Raw genomic sequence first — 14,009 nt, forward strand, 5'->3', positions numbered from 1 at the left:
GTCATGTGAAGTAATAATCCTTTCATTTATTTATAAGGCAGAGAAAGGACTATATAACTTCTCAAATTTTTTGTGAAGTATTCAACTTGCTAAGAAATTGGGCATTTTCCATAAGTATATAGCCTATGCTGTTATGATTTCTTTGTATCAGACAAGGAAGTGATCTTTTTCATATGCAAACCACATACTATGACATGAAACTTGTGGTCCCATGGCACACCAAAGAGGAAGAAAACGATATCAACATTTCATTCAGGCAAGAGCCTAGAAATTTCTAAGATGTTTTAACTATAAAATCATTATAGTCATTGGACCAGCCCTGTGGCCGAGTGCTTGAGTTCTCACACTCTGCTTTGGCGGCCCAGGGTTTGGATCCTGGGCGCAGACATAGCACCACTCATTAGGCCATGTTGAGGCAGCGTCCCACATGCCACAACTAGAAGGACCCACAACTAAAATGTACAACTATGCACTGGGGAGGTGTGGGGAGGGAAAAAAAATCATTATAGTCATGTAAAAATAAATTTGAATGACTAATGTTAAAATTACATTATCATGATCTGAGGCCTTACTAGTTTCGTGTCCAAATAGATGCTTCTCCACGTAAATGAGATCATTCAATGAAACTGTGAGGTGTATTTGAAGATGGAGATGTTTTAAATAAATATTTTCAGAGATTTGGAGGTTTTGCTTATACTATGGTAGAAAATGTGAGAGATAAAAAAAAAAAAGTGGGGATTATTTTCTTGCCCATGAATGGAGGAAAGGAATAAGTGACCAAAGAAGGTAATGGGATTTGATTCTTCTCTTCCTTTAAAAAAGGGATATTTTGCAGGGCCAGCCTGGTAGCACAGCAGTTAAGTGCACACGTGCCGCTTCGGCGGCCCAGGGCTTACCAGTTCGGATCCCCGGTGCGGACATGGCACCACTTGGCAAGGCATGCTGTGGTAGGCATCCCACATATAAAGTAGAAGAAGATGGGCATGATGTTAGCTCAGGGCCAGTCTTCCTCAGCAAAAAGAGGAGGACTGGCAGCAGTTAGCTCAGGGCTAATCTTCCTCAAAAAAAAAAAAGTGTTTTGCATTTTAAATCAAGGAATTACAACCTATTTCTCAATGATTGTGCAGGTTTGCTGGCTCAGCATCTCCCCAAATTTTTCAAATTCCCACAGTAAATCAGCACAACCGGTGTCAAAAGCTAAAGCTGCAAGCTATGGAGAATTGAGAGAAAGGGGTCTTTTCCTTTTCCTGTTCTCATGATACTTGAAAATAAATGTCTAAAGAGAAGGAAAACATTACAATAAACAATGCAGAGGACAATGAAGAACATATATTAAGTGTCAGTAGGTCAATAACTGGTACCTCATTTTCCTGTGTTGGACCTGCTAGTTTAAGGCTAATACAAAAGAAAATGTTCTTTTGGAAGGAACACAAAGCAAGGAAAATGAGACAGATTGGAAAACTGCAAAGCCCTTCCGGAAAGGCATGAAATGTACAAAATGCACTTTGAAATTCTAATGCATATTGAAATCAAACAATTTTAAAAAATTTCTACAGTTATTTTACTTTTACATTTAACAGGAAAAATACATAATTTGGTTTAGAAGACATAAATTAGAGGCAATAAGTCTAAAAGAGCGTCTTAGAGCATACTCAGCATACCCCCTCCAAAACACATTCTTCCACAGTTGTGAGGTGTGGTTCGTGATTCCTCATTTGTCCTCCATTTTATGATTCATTAAATCTACAAGCATCCAACAATTTCTCTGCCAACGCTACTTAAGTGCAGATGCTATAGTTGGACCCATGAGATCCATAAGCCTAAGAAACCTCTAAAGGTTGCTGTAAGAGAGATGAATACATTATGAGAGAGTGGTGCCACTATCAAGGGGGAAACCTATGAGTTTTTATGGGTATTCCCCCAGCACAGAGGGACCACACACAGGAGAGAATTACGATAACATACGGGGCATAGAAATCAAATTTATTTTTGGTGAGCTGTTTAGGGATTACAAATCAAGAGACAAATAAGCATGATTCTTGGAATTCTGGCTTCAACTCAACAAACTAAAATATTTTTGTAAGTTGACTGTTTCAGAATAACACTTGGGAGAACGTGATTGTGTATGGATGTCTGGTCCTGAAAGGTGAGTTGTGAGCAATGTTACTGCAGTTCAGACAGCCTCACAGCCATCCCAGACTGGATCTGATGCTTTTCCCCTGCACACGCCCCTTTGCAGGACAGCAGGAAAGAGAGTTCTGGGTAATAGCAGAAAACAGGAGCTGCTCTGATCCATAAAGTCTGAAGTAGCAAGAGGTCAGGGGGTAAGAAGTTTAGGGGGAAGTTAAGGAAGGGGGAGCTGGCAGCAGGAGAAGAATGTGGGGTAGCAGGGAAAGTGAAGCAAAGAATTCTTCCTTTTCCTCCTTCTTCAGCCTCATCCCTGCCTTCCATGGCTGATGCCCTTCCTCTACCCAACCCAGACCTGTTGCACTCTCTCTTTATAGATTCTTGAGCATAGAAAGAACACATTCTTACGTTCTGATCCTCCCCCATCAATATAATGCAATGCCACTTACTTTGCATTACTGCAATAATACTCATATTTTCATTTTAAAAACCCTTCAAGCACGGGAATAACCCACTTCCATTTGATTCACAGCTGTGTTAAATTAAATGATAGTCTTCTTAAGTTTAATGTAAGAAGAGTATCATTCCTATCATTTTCACAGTAAGGGGCCCTTTTCATTACATTGACATAAAATTCGGGAGCCCTCCCATCTCTCTCTCTCCAGCAAACCACACGCTTGTAGCCTTATTTAAATTCGATTTTTGATCTATAAATTTAATAAGGGTAAATCATTCAGAAGTTGGAGAATGGCATGCCTACCTCTGGTATTAAATCTATTTTGCATCATATACCGTATAATTTGAGCTTAAGTATTAGAAAATAACTGGCGGTAATGGTGGAAACTGAAGAAAAGAAGTAGTTGGTGAAAATAAAGGGGTTATTTGATTCAGACCAGGGCTGAGAGTCAGAAGATCTGTGTTCTAGTCCCAAGCCACTACGGATCACTTTCTTCATTATAAAATGGGACAATAACATCTGTAATGGGTTGTGATGGGGTATAATGCAATAATAAAGGTGACATAACTTTGGGGAAAAAATGTTCTAAATAAATGCAAGGTGTTATTGCTCTGTTGCCATACTGAATACGCCAAGTTTTCTTGATGATAAAGTTACTTACATTTCAATGGACAATATCCAAACAGCTTGTCCACGTCGTAATCTGTAGTGGTTCCACACCAGAGCCATCCATCTGATCGCCCAGCACTTGTGCAATCCGCATACCACTTGTTTTCAAACTTGAATGGGAATGCACAGGTTGCTCCGTTGGCATTGCCAAGTAGTGTGTACATGGCTGGAAGAGACATTGACTGGCGCTTAGAACATAAGTGATGCTTCCAATAAGAAGCATACCAAAAGAACCGGTCTTATTCCTCTGATCACACTTTGTGTCCCCACACAGGGGATTCCTGTTTATTTCCCTTCTCCCTCTACCCCAGTCCATTGCTGGGTGTAGACAACAGTCTGTACTTGGGAATAACTCTAGTACCACTTCATTTCTGCTGTCTTTTGGAACAGATTTTCCTCTTTCCTCTTGTGAGGCTAAAGTAATCAGCTCAACTGACACCACCTTTGACTTCTGCGTTTCCTCCAAAACAGAGAAGAGGCCATCCTTCCTCTTGCTTGGGATCATAGCATTATTAAATCTCTAGGTTGAAAAATAAACTTATAGCTGTGTAACCCAAACACATAGTCAAAATTTAAATCCCTCTAACCACTTCCTGTCAAACCCGTTCTCACTTGTGTCTCTCAACGATGACTATGGGAAAGGGTAGGAATTTTGGCATAACTTTCTAATCCACATTATGGAAAAAAATCACTCAAAACCATTAGATACTATGTACAATAAATATTTGCCTTTTTAAAAACTGAATTCAAACAGATCAAAATGGGAAGCTCTGGGTTCACTTGGAAATTGAAATATAGAATCATTGTTGATTATGATTTTGCTTAAGCCAAAAGGATTAAGGAAGCATCTATCTCCATTGACAACCAAACCACTCACCTAGCTAAATTCTCCAGTGTGTTTAAAGTCTCTGTCTTCGTAAGGACACCCCCGTGGGAGATAATAACACCCTCCATATTGAAGACACCTCTATATTGAAGACACAATATAAAGGACACCATCTATATTGAAGTATCTAGCCTCTTGCCACCAGTTGATTTTCAGAATTTGTGCTAGGTAGGAATACTCTTTTCTTAATTAAGTTGTGTAGACTCTATGGCTTTTAAAAGTTCTTAAAAAATATCATAAAAGTCATTTAGAAAACATAAAGTTTGCAAAACATGTAGCACGGCACCTACCATATATTAAGAGCACAATAAATATAAATTCCTACCCTTTACTCCTGTACTTACTGAGTCCTCCTTAAAAGCTAGGTTTATTTTCAATTACCTCAAAATCACTTTTCTGCCAATTAGGTAGTTGTTAGTAACTTTAAAATAACACTCTAGCTTTTGTTCCCCTAAGTTATAGGACAAGCTTTCCCAATCATATGTTGTGTAAGGAACGTGCTGGATTCAGAAATAGTTATGCCTCTCCATCACTGGAGTAGCTGATCCTTTGTATGAAGAAAATCTGGTAAGATCATCTCAGGGCTAGTTGTACCGTTCATTCAATTAGCCAAGGAATTTTCAGTGCTGGATTTATAGATGTCACTCAGAAATGGCCTTCTCAGGACTAATTCCATTTATTTAGCAAAGCACAGATGAGGCCAAAAGAACCAAGCTCCACTCCAGTCACTTCACTGACAAATCTTGTGACTGCAGTCAATTTACTCTTTGTCTTGTGGTCCAAACTTCCAGAAGACCCTGAGAGCCTTCGAAATCTACAATTCTGATTCCATTATTCTAAATGAATCCCTGGCCCCAGCCAGTTTTCTCCCCCAAGTTTTCTTTAGAGAAACAAAGACTCAGCAACACCCTCTCTGCATTGTTTTCAGTCCTAATGTATATTCCAATGAATGGATCCCAATCCCTCTGAGGGGCTAGGTCTTCTAGCAGAAATTTCTTAAGTATTGGGAGAGAGTTGGGGAGTATGCAAGGTGAGGTCAATGGCCCATCTGCATCCAACCACCCAGGTGTTCATAAAAATAACTCAATAGCTTCCCAGGCCGCTCCCCCAATATGCTAATTTAGAATCTGGGTGGGAGAGGGACCTTGGGATCTGCATTTTTAAGAATCTGCCCTTTCCAAGTGATTCTTAAGCTTATTAAAGTTTGTGAGCCACTGTCCTACACCCTATGCATATTTTTCTCAAAGCAAACAGAAGAACAGAAAATGGGGGGACTACAGAACTTCAGTTTATATTTTAAAATAAAATAAGAAATCTGATGTCTTAGCACCAATCTTCTTGGTGTTGAATCCCTCAGTTAGGACTGTTGTGGAATTTCACTCAGTCAAGTTTGGGTCGCCCTTGTCCTGCTCCATCATTTTCCATCGTTTCTCCTGAAAGGTTATAGTACTTAGGCTGCGTTTCGTATAACTTCTAAACCTGCATTATGTTCAATAAATGCCTTGGGATAACTTTTTTCTGAACACTCCTTCTCACTCTTCTTCAATTCCTACTCTCCCTCCTCTTTATATGGAAAGAAAATGGAAAGTTGACATCATTGCCTTGAAAGACCTGAAATCCTATGCTATACTTAGCTATGATAACTAGGTCCAACCAATATTTGCAGCCTCCATAACACAGTAATTTTGGAAACAGGTGATCTCTTGTCCCAAAATGCAGGCTTTCTCTGACCTTGAGGTCATTCTAGATAACACTTCACAATAACCAACCACCCAAACCTGGAATGTGGTTATAACATCATCTGACTCAAGAAACCTTTCTGAAAGGCTTCAAGCTCCTTTTTATTTTTGCTTTGTTTTCTTTTCTTTTTCTGTGCAGCCACCAAAGAATGAAATTTTGCCAAGAAAAGAGAAGACTAAATACTCCGATTTTAACTTTCAAGAGCCTAAGGAACTTCGTACATATAAAATTATTTCCTGCCCCACTGATGCTACTATTTTCTTAGATAGTTGACTAAATACACTGCCTGTTAATTTATAAGCTAATTCCTCAGCTTTTCTAATCTTCTGATTATTATAGTCTCTAAATACCCATAAGGTAATAAATTAGAAACCCAAATTATCAAGGAATGCCAAGATTTCACTTTAGGCAATCTGACTTGGTAAAGACTATTGTTCCAGGGGCTGGCCCAGTGGCGTAGGGGTTAAGTTCATGCACTCTGCTTTGGTGGCCTGGGGTTTGTGTGTTCGGTCCCAGGCACGGACCTACACACCACTCATCAAGCCATGCTGTGGTGGCGTCCCACATACAAAATAAAGGAAGATTGACACAGATGTTAGCTCAGGGCCAATCTTCCTCACCAAAAAAAAAAAAGAAAGAAAGAAAGAATGTTGTTCCATGGATCATTTCTCCAGGGATAACTTAGACCGAAGGAAAATAACTATTTTGTTGAATTCATTTATCACTCCAACCATCAATGTCAAATGGGAGGCTTCTGGTCAAACATTATAGTGAAAATTAGTCTCTAAAAATTGTAACCCATACTTAAAAAAAAAAATCTTAGCAAAAGTTAAAAAAAAAGTCTTCCCGTTAATTAGAAAGAGCTAAAGTATCATTCAAGACTTTTTACCATATTTATTGACTGTCATATCCTTATAGAACACAGAATAGTTCAAAACAGAAAGGTAATCAATTAACATTTCTAGTGCAGACTAAAGAATACGCTTATTTTCTTGATTAAGTTTCCAAGTAAGAAGATGAGAAAAATTTGACAGAAAAGTAAAAAATTCCATGCTTCTTACCTTCATAACCTCTAGAGCATAAATCGTCCGTGGTTCCATAGACCTTCCATCTGCTCCATAAACCTGATCCCTTGTAAAGCATAATATTCTTTTCTTGTCTGTTGCCATAGTTAAAAAATAAATCTTCTCCCTTGATGCCCAAAAGTGTGTCATTTCTGCACTCCCATTTCTGAAATTCACTCTTTGAGTCACAGGCATATAGAGTGACGGGAACCCAATCCGATTTTGATGGCACCCCTAAGCACAATTTTAAGGCCACACTCATAATCTGGGATTCAGACACCCATCGGAATTTCTGTGCTTCATTGTCCTGGTTGCAAACTGCGGTTTGGACCGTACTGGGATTCAAGGCTTCCACACAGCGCTTGTGATCTTCATTATATATTAAAAATTGCCTAGTGTCTGTTTAAAAAAGAAAGAAAAAAGACAAAAGAAAGAAAGGATGCTGAAATGGTTACACACGACAAAGACAATAATTTAGGTCAAAAGTTCCCAATGTTTCCATTTCCTTAAAGACACGATCACAGGAAAAGGGGTGAAATTGACTCTGCCTGAGCCATCTCAGCTCCCTCCAGGGGCGCCCTGAGCTAGAGAGAGAGACTGGCTTGAGTGGCCTCTCTGGGAGCATGTGGCTGCTGGCAATTGACTGGAAATCTACAAGATGTCCTAATTCATTATGAGGAGGCTTTAGAGAGGGTCTGCCTTCAATGCACACGATTGCGGTGGAATAAACATAAACAGTGGATAACAGAGAAATAATATCCATCAAAGAAAAGAAAATTTGGGTATGAATACTATAAGGAGTAAAATTAAATACATGTATATTGTGGAATAGATTTTTGAAGTCTGACTCACTCCTGCCTTTTTTAAGATAGCTGAAACATATACATAATTATTGTGATTTTAACATTAGGGGGTATTTTTGTAATTTTAAAAATAATTTTATTTTAGAAAATTTTACCTTCGTTTTATGTCCAGCAAATTTTTTAACTAATGCTTTCTGGGTAGCCCAGGTCTGGACAACAAGAGAAGTTTTTTGTTTTGTTTTCCTTTCCAGCAGTAGGTAACTTAGAGATCTAGCACCTAGAGGTAAGTTATTATCTATTATGCAACTTTAGTTTTCATTTCATTGGCATAGATGATCTAACCTTGTATAACAAAAATGTATTTAAATGTGTAATGATTTGTGACGTATGCAGTAAAGATTAAATAAATGTAAGTTTTTATATCATTTAAGGTAACATTTATAGGATAACTTTACAAATAACAGTGATTTTTAGACTTGTAATTTGGGACTGGTGATTTAAATAAATATGCATCGATGGATTATGCATATAATATATAGCTGCTAGCTGGCGAAACTCAACTTCCCCTTGCCAAAAAAAGAAAGAAAGAAAGAAAAAAGGATGTGCTAAGCATATTTTTTCCCCTCAAATCAAAATTGAGTTCCTGTAAAGGTTTTTCTTTTTGTTTATTTGTTTTTAAGAACAGACAAATGAAAGGAACTGACTCTATTTTAATTTGGGGATATAAATATAAATTAAACACTTCTTGTGAAGTTTTACTATATTCCTTCAACTTAAGCGGTCCTTTCAAAATGAGCTGGTGGTACTGTAGAGTCTGATTAAATGAGCTTCTTATTTTCAATCAAATCATCCCAGTGAAATATAGCAAAGTAATAACAGTACCACTAGGCAAGGCCTTCACTGTTTATGAAGCAATGTCACGAGCCGTATTCTGTTTACTGTCCTCAACATCGCTGTAAGCTGAGCATCACCTACACTCTGAGGTCAGTTCTCGGACTATCAACTTAGAGCTTCTAATGGATTTTTGCCTCAAAAGATGATTTTCTCCTGCCGCGCTCCTCTATCTGCTCTGGTCCCATACTTGTTGGAGACCTCTTGCCTCTATCTAGTCTGGGTTCCTAAATCAGTGCTACATTGAGACTCTGCCGAGGTTTGTGGGCTGGGTTCCTCATTTCTGTTGGTTTGATTTATTGGAATCAAGCCTCAATAGAGCCTGAATTTAGAACATCTGCTTCTGTTGGCTTCTGTGGAGTTGACATCTGTCAACCAAACACGCAATGCCCAACCAAATGTTCTCCCATCCAGCTGAACTGCTTCCCAGGCTTGACCTCACTGTGTTGCTGCCCATGCCCTAGTGTGACAAAACAAGCACCTTTCTGCATTGGCAATTAAAATTGTAATAATACGGTGTTTTGTTCACAATAAAACACAGGAAATAGGAAATAAAAATTTTTTTTAAAAAAATAGTTACTATGATAATTTTCTACACATAAATGTAAATCTAATCTAAAAAAGTAACGCCCTCTGAAAGTTTTGTCCTATATCTTTGTAAACTCAACTGTACTGCCGTTTACATTTAATTTGTGTTCGCTAGTCCACCTATGGTTTTCCAATCTAGACTTATCTTCCACTTTTCAGATAGTTTGGCTCAGTAACATCTCATCACCAGTAATAAATATCTTCCATCTCAGACTTCAGTCATTTGATAGTATTGTCAACCAGCCAACACCTATCAACCACCCAAATTCAGTCGACCAACCAATTGATGACAAACCATTTGAGGGAAGGTGCTTGAAAGTCTTTATGCATGAAAAGTGTTCCTCTTTCAGAGGTTTTGACACTTATTTGACTTTCATTTCATGTGCTTAATTTTCATCTGTAGTTCCATCTTAACTTTATTCTAAATACAATGGTATTTAATGAGCAAACATCTTGTCTTCTTGTTGTCATTCGTGGTACCATCATCCACCCAGATCCATAAGCCAAAAACCTAGGAGTCATCTCGGGCTCCCCACTTTCCTTCACTTTCTAGGACCAAAGCAGAATCTATTGGCTCTACCCGAAAATATACTGTGATGGTTAATTTTATGTGACAACTTGGCTGGGTCACGGTATCCAGATATTTGGTCAACATCAGTCTGGATGTTGCTGTGAAGGTTTTTTTTCTTAAGATGTGATTGACACTTAAATCAGTAGACTTTGAGTAAAGTAGATTACCCTCCACACTGTGGATCGGCCTCCTCCAACCATTTGAAGGCCTTCAGAGGAGACAGATGGAGGTCCCTGGAAGAAGAGAGAATTCTTCCTCTAGATTGCCTTTGGACTTGAACTGCAATAACGACTACTTTCTGAGTTTCCAGCCTGCCAACCTACTCCTGCATATTTTGAGCTTGCCCTGCCTCCGCAGTTGCAGGAACCAATGCCTTAAAATAAATGTCTCTCAAAAGATAGATGATGATGAGGATAGATGGATAGATTAGATAGACAGATAGATAGATAGATAGATAGATAGATAGATATGGAGATACATAGATACATGGATATATAGATACACACACACACATGCACACACATACCCTATTGGTTCTGTTTCTCTGGAGAACTCTGACTAATATACATATTCGCTAATCCATTCTTTTCTCTCCATCTCCACTACCACCACTCTAGACCAAGTCACCAGGGTCCTGCTCTGATCTTCCTCTCTTTGAAGTGGAATCATCAAAGAAGATAATGCCTCATCTCCTAGTTTCCTGGGTGAGATGGACCTAACTTGTCACCTGGCTCCAAATTGCAAAACCTACCTCATGTAATGGGTTGTTTCCGCTTAGCTATATCAGAGTCAAATTTCTTTCTGTTTTTGCAATCTCTTTAGCAGATTGCCTGTAATACGCATCACATTCTGGTTGAATGCTTATTCAATAACAATTGTTTTCTTTTTCTTCTACCTTTATGAAGAGGTTTTCTAGGTAGGGAGGAGAATTTGTTGTTAACTACATTTCTCCAACAATTTAAACCCTTCAAGAGGGTACCACTGTACACAACAAAAAGACATCCAACCACCACATCACAGCTCACTGGGGGGAGCAGGTCTGACCCTGTTTCCCTCTGCCCTCAACTTCTCTCACACCCGCTCTCACTCACCATCCTCCAGCCACAAGAGCTTTCTGTTCCTCAAACACTTGAAGATCATTCCCACCTTAGAAACTTCATATTTCAAGTTCCCTCTTCTTGGGGTGCTCTTTAGGGTACTAGCTCAAGAGTCAACTTCTTAGCAATCTGACTATCCTAATATTACTTTCACTTTCTATAAAATATCCATAGTCACCTTAAAATATATATATTTTTTAAAAATTTGTTTACTTGTGTTTTGTCTGTGTCCGCCTACTGGAATGTAAATTCCACAAGTGGAGAGACTGTGTCTTTCTGGATCTGTGCTGTATTCTCTCTTTTTGGAGCCTAACAGTCTTTCAACAAATAGTTGAATGAATGAAAGAATATTCAGTGAATCTGAAGCATATTGACTGGCCCCCCGGATCCATTATTTTATTTAATAATTGATAAATGCTGATGGGTCTGATAAATACTACTTTTCCCCCTGAAAGTTTATTTTTACCAAAGGGCAAATTATAAATGTTTATACTTATGAAAGTACTTGGAAATGAAAGCACTTGGAAATGCAAAGCTTCTATTTCAATACCAACTTATCTCCTCTTGTTTCCTTGATTTATCTTTGACATTAGGAAGCACAGAAGATTTGATATTGCCTCCACCAGACAATGCAAGGAAATGTAAAATTATCGCTTTATGGTCCTACATTCGTACATTATTCTTCTCCCCAACTCGTCAACATGCAGTTTTGCTTTATCGTGGTCCCGGCAATGTCTGTGACTTAAAAAGTCATACGTCTTCCTCTGAAAGTGACTCAAGGCCTTGACCAAAAGGTAGCTTGCGGCATTTTTGCCACTCTTAACTACACCAATGTTTCCTATGTATAAACATTCTGTTTTTTAATCTATACTAATTACGTTATTGTAACAGAAATACAGCAAAGCTGAATAAATGAGGACAGTTGGATAGCTCTATTGATTTCGCTGCAATCTCATTTATGGAATTGAATATGTGTTTCTTTTTTTTTAAACACACATCAGAAATTTATTTACAGAATCGAAGAGGCTCTCCTTCCATCTTAACTCCATCTTCCTAATCTTATTTTTCAACAAACATGTGCCAGGCACCATGCTAGTGACAGTGCAAAGACAAGCCAGAATCAAGTTCCCTGACACACTGAGCTCAGACTCTGCTGTAGTTAATTCAAGGTCAAAGTACATTGAGGATGGTGAAAGGGGTAAAGGGGCACATTTGTAGTAATGGATAAAAACTAGACTGTTGGTGGTGAGCGCAATGCGGTCTATGCAGAAACCGACACACAATAATGTATACCTGAAATTTACACAATGTTATAAGCCAATATGACCTCAATTAAAAAAACACATTTAGGAAAGAAGCAATAAGTTTCAACCCTATATCTTGGGTTAAAAATAACTGAAGACTAAATATCCAATAACATGGGCATGAATTTTCTTCTAAGCATGTTTGAACAGTTTTACATTGTTAACACTGAGCAATTAATTAAATTTTGAAACTCACTGGCAAGGAAAATTGATTCTTAAAAGTGACTATTTAGGTGCTATATTTTCCTAGACATATTTAGACTTTCCCTATGATCAATGAATAAAATGCTTATGTGAAACGTAAAAGAGATTAACTTCTCGAAGATAGAAAAGCTAGATAAGAGGAAAATTTGTGGGAATTTTTTAGCAAATACGGCCAGAATCCCACTTATTTCTTCCAGCCTTTTGCCATTTCAGTGAATGCTGGCCCCATTCCACAATGCCACCAGCACATCTCTGGGCCTGGGGGCGTTTCCTGGCCACCAGAGTCCCCCATGCACGCACACTGCGAAGACCAAGAGGGTGAGAGAAATAACACCCCAGGAGTATAGCCTTTCACCAGTGACCAATGGGAATTGATGAATAAACACCCCAAATTCCTGGCACCTTGGGCAGGCTGACTCTGAGGCACGTATTCTATATAGCCGTGCAGAGCACCCCAGCAGGGCTGAACGCCCCTTGTCCAGAGTGGTCACTGGATCCTTAACACTCCAGTCATCGGCTGCCTTCCCCTCTGGTCTCACCTCCCCACTCCTCTGCCAGTGTGTCCTGAACCGCCCTCTCAAATAATCTCCTTCACTCGAATCATTGTCAGGGGTCAGCATCTCGAGCAAACCAAACTAAGAAATCTGTCCATTAGCATCAGTAAATGAACGCATAACCTACATTTATGTCCCCAAAGAACTGAAAGTAAGTGGAAAACAAATATTGATATGCATCTAGTATATGCACAAAGTATGCCGCGTGCTGGGGCCCCGAGGAAGGCTAAAGGTCACAGCATTCAGTTTAGCAGCACTGAACAAAAGAATAAAGAAAAATTGAGAATTATTTTATTTTTCATTTCAGTTCTTCATTCATTCATCAAATATTCAGAGAAGCTACTAATTTCAGTCACTGCATCTGGCCATTTGGGGAAATACCAGAATGAATCCAATCTGGGTTGTGACCTCGAGGAGAAATCAGAGGCCAAGAGTAAGAAATCCCGCCCATCTCTTGCCTCCCTCCATAAAGATATGACTATCTATACCCTTCCTGGGTCCATTCACTCCCATCTCAGTAGATCTCCTTTGACCTACTGACCTCTTTACCTGTATCCTGGATTCCATCCCCTCCTGCCTCTTCACTCGCCATCCTTTCCTTTCTCCCCTATATCTTCGACCTCAGAATGCCAGGCTCTCCCCCAATGTGAAGACACAAACAAAACCTGTAGGTAAGAAGTTGACACTACCCCATTCTCTGTTCCTCCGTTCATAGCCATACTAATTAATTAGTCTTTATGTATTGTGTCAACCTGATCATGGCATAATCAGAGCTCCACTGTTCACTGACTGTGTAACCTTGGTCAAGTTTCTAAATTACTCTGTGCTTCCTTTTCCCCTTCTGAAAACTGAGAGGGAAATAACATGCCTGCGGGTTATTATGAGAATTAAACGAGGTCATCTAAATGAGCACTTAGAATAGTTCCAGACACATAGAAATCGCTTGATACATGTTAGTTAATTATTATCATTAACTTGGAAAAATAAGTCTGGAACACAGTGTGAAATGGTTCAGAACACCAGGAAACTTGAGAAAACAGAGAGCTGTTGCAGC

At 39.0% G+C, this 14,009-nt stretch overlaps 1 protein-coding gene across 1 annotated transcript in view; it reads right to left on the bottom strand.

Moving 5' to 3' along the window:
* The window catches only part of MRC1 (mannose receptor C-type 1), an 89,211-nt gene that overhangs the window by 72,035 nt on the left and 3,167 nt on the right, over window positions 1–14,009 (bottom strand). Inside the window, exons 2-3 of the mRNA XM_005606899.4 lie at window positions 6,941–7,342; window positions 3,246–3,419 (exon numbers count right to left, since the gene is read on the bottom strand). Coding sequence (XP_005606956.2) covers window positions 3,246–3,419; window positions 6,941–7,342 — 576 coding nt within the window. The remainder of the gene's footprint in view (window positions 1–3,245; window positions 3,420–6,940; window positions 7,343–14,009) is intronic.

Source organism: Equus caballus, chromosome 29 (assembly GCF_041296265.1).
Source record: "Equus caballus isolate H_3958 breed thoroughbred chromosome 29, TB-T2T, whole genome shotgun sequence".
Lineage (NCBI taxonomy): Eukaryota > Metazoa > Chordata > Mammalia > Perissodactyla > Equidae > Equus > Equus caballus.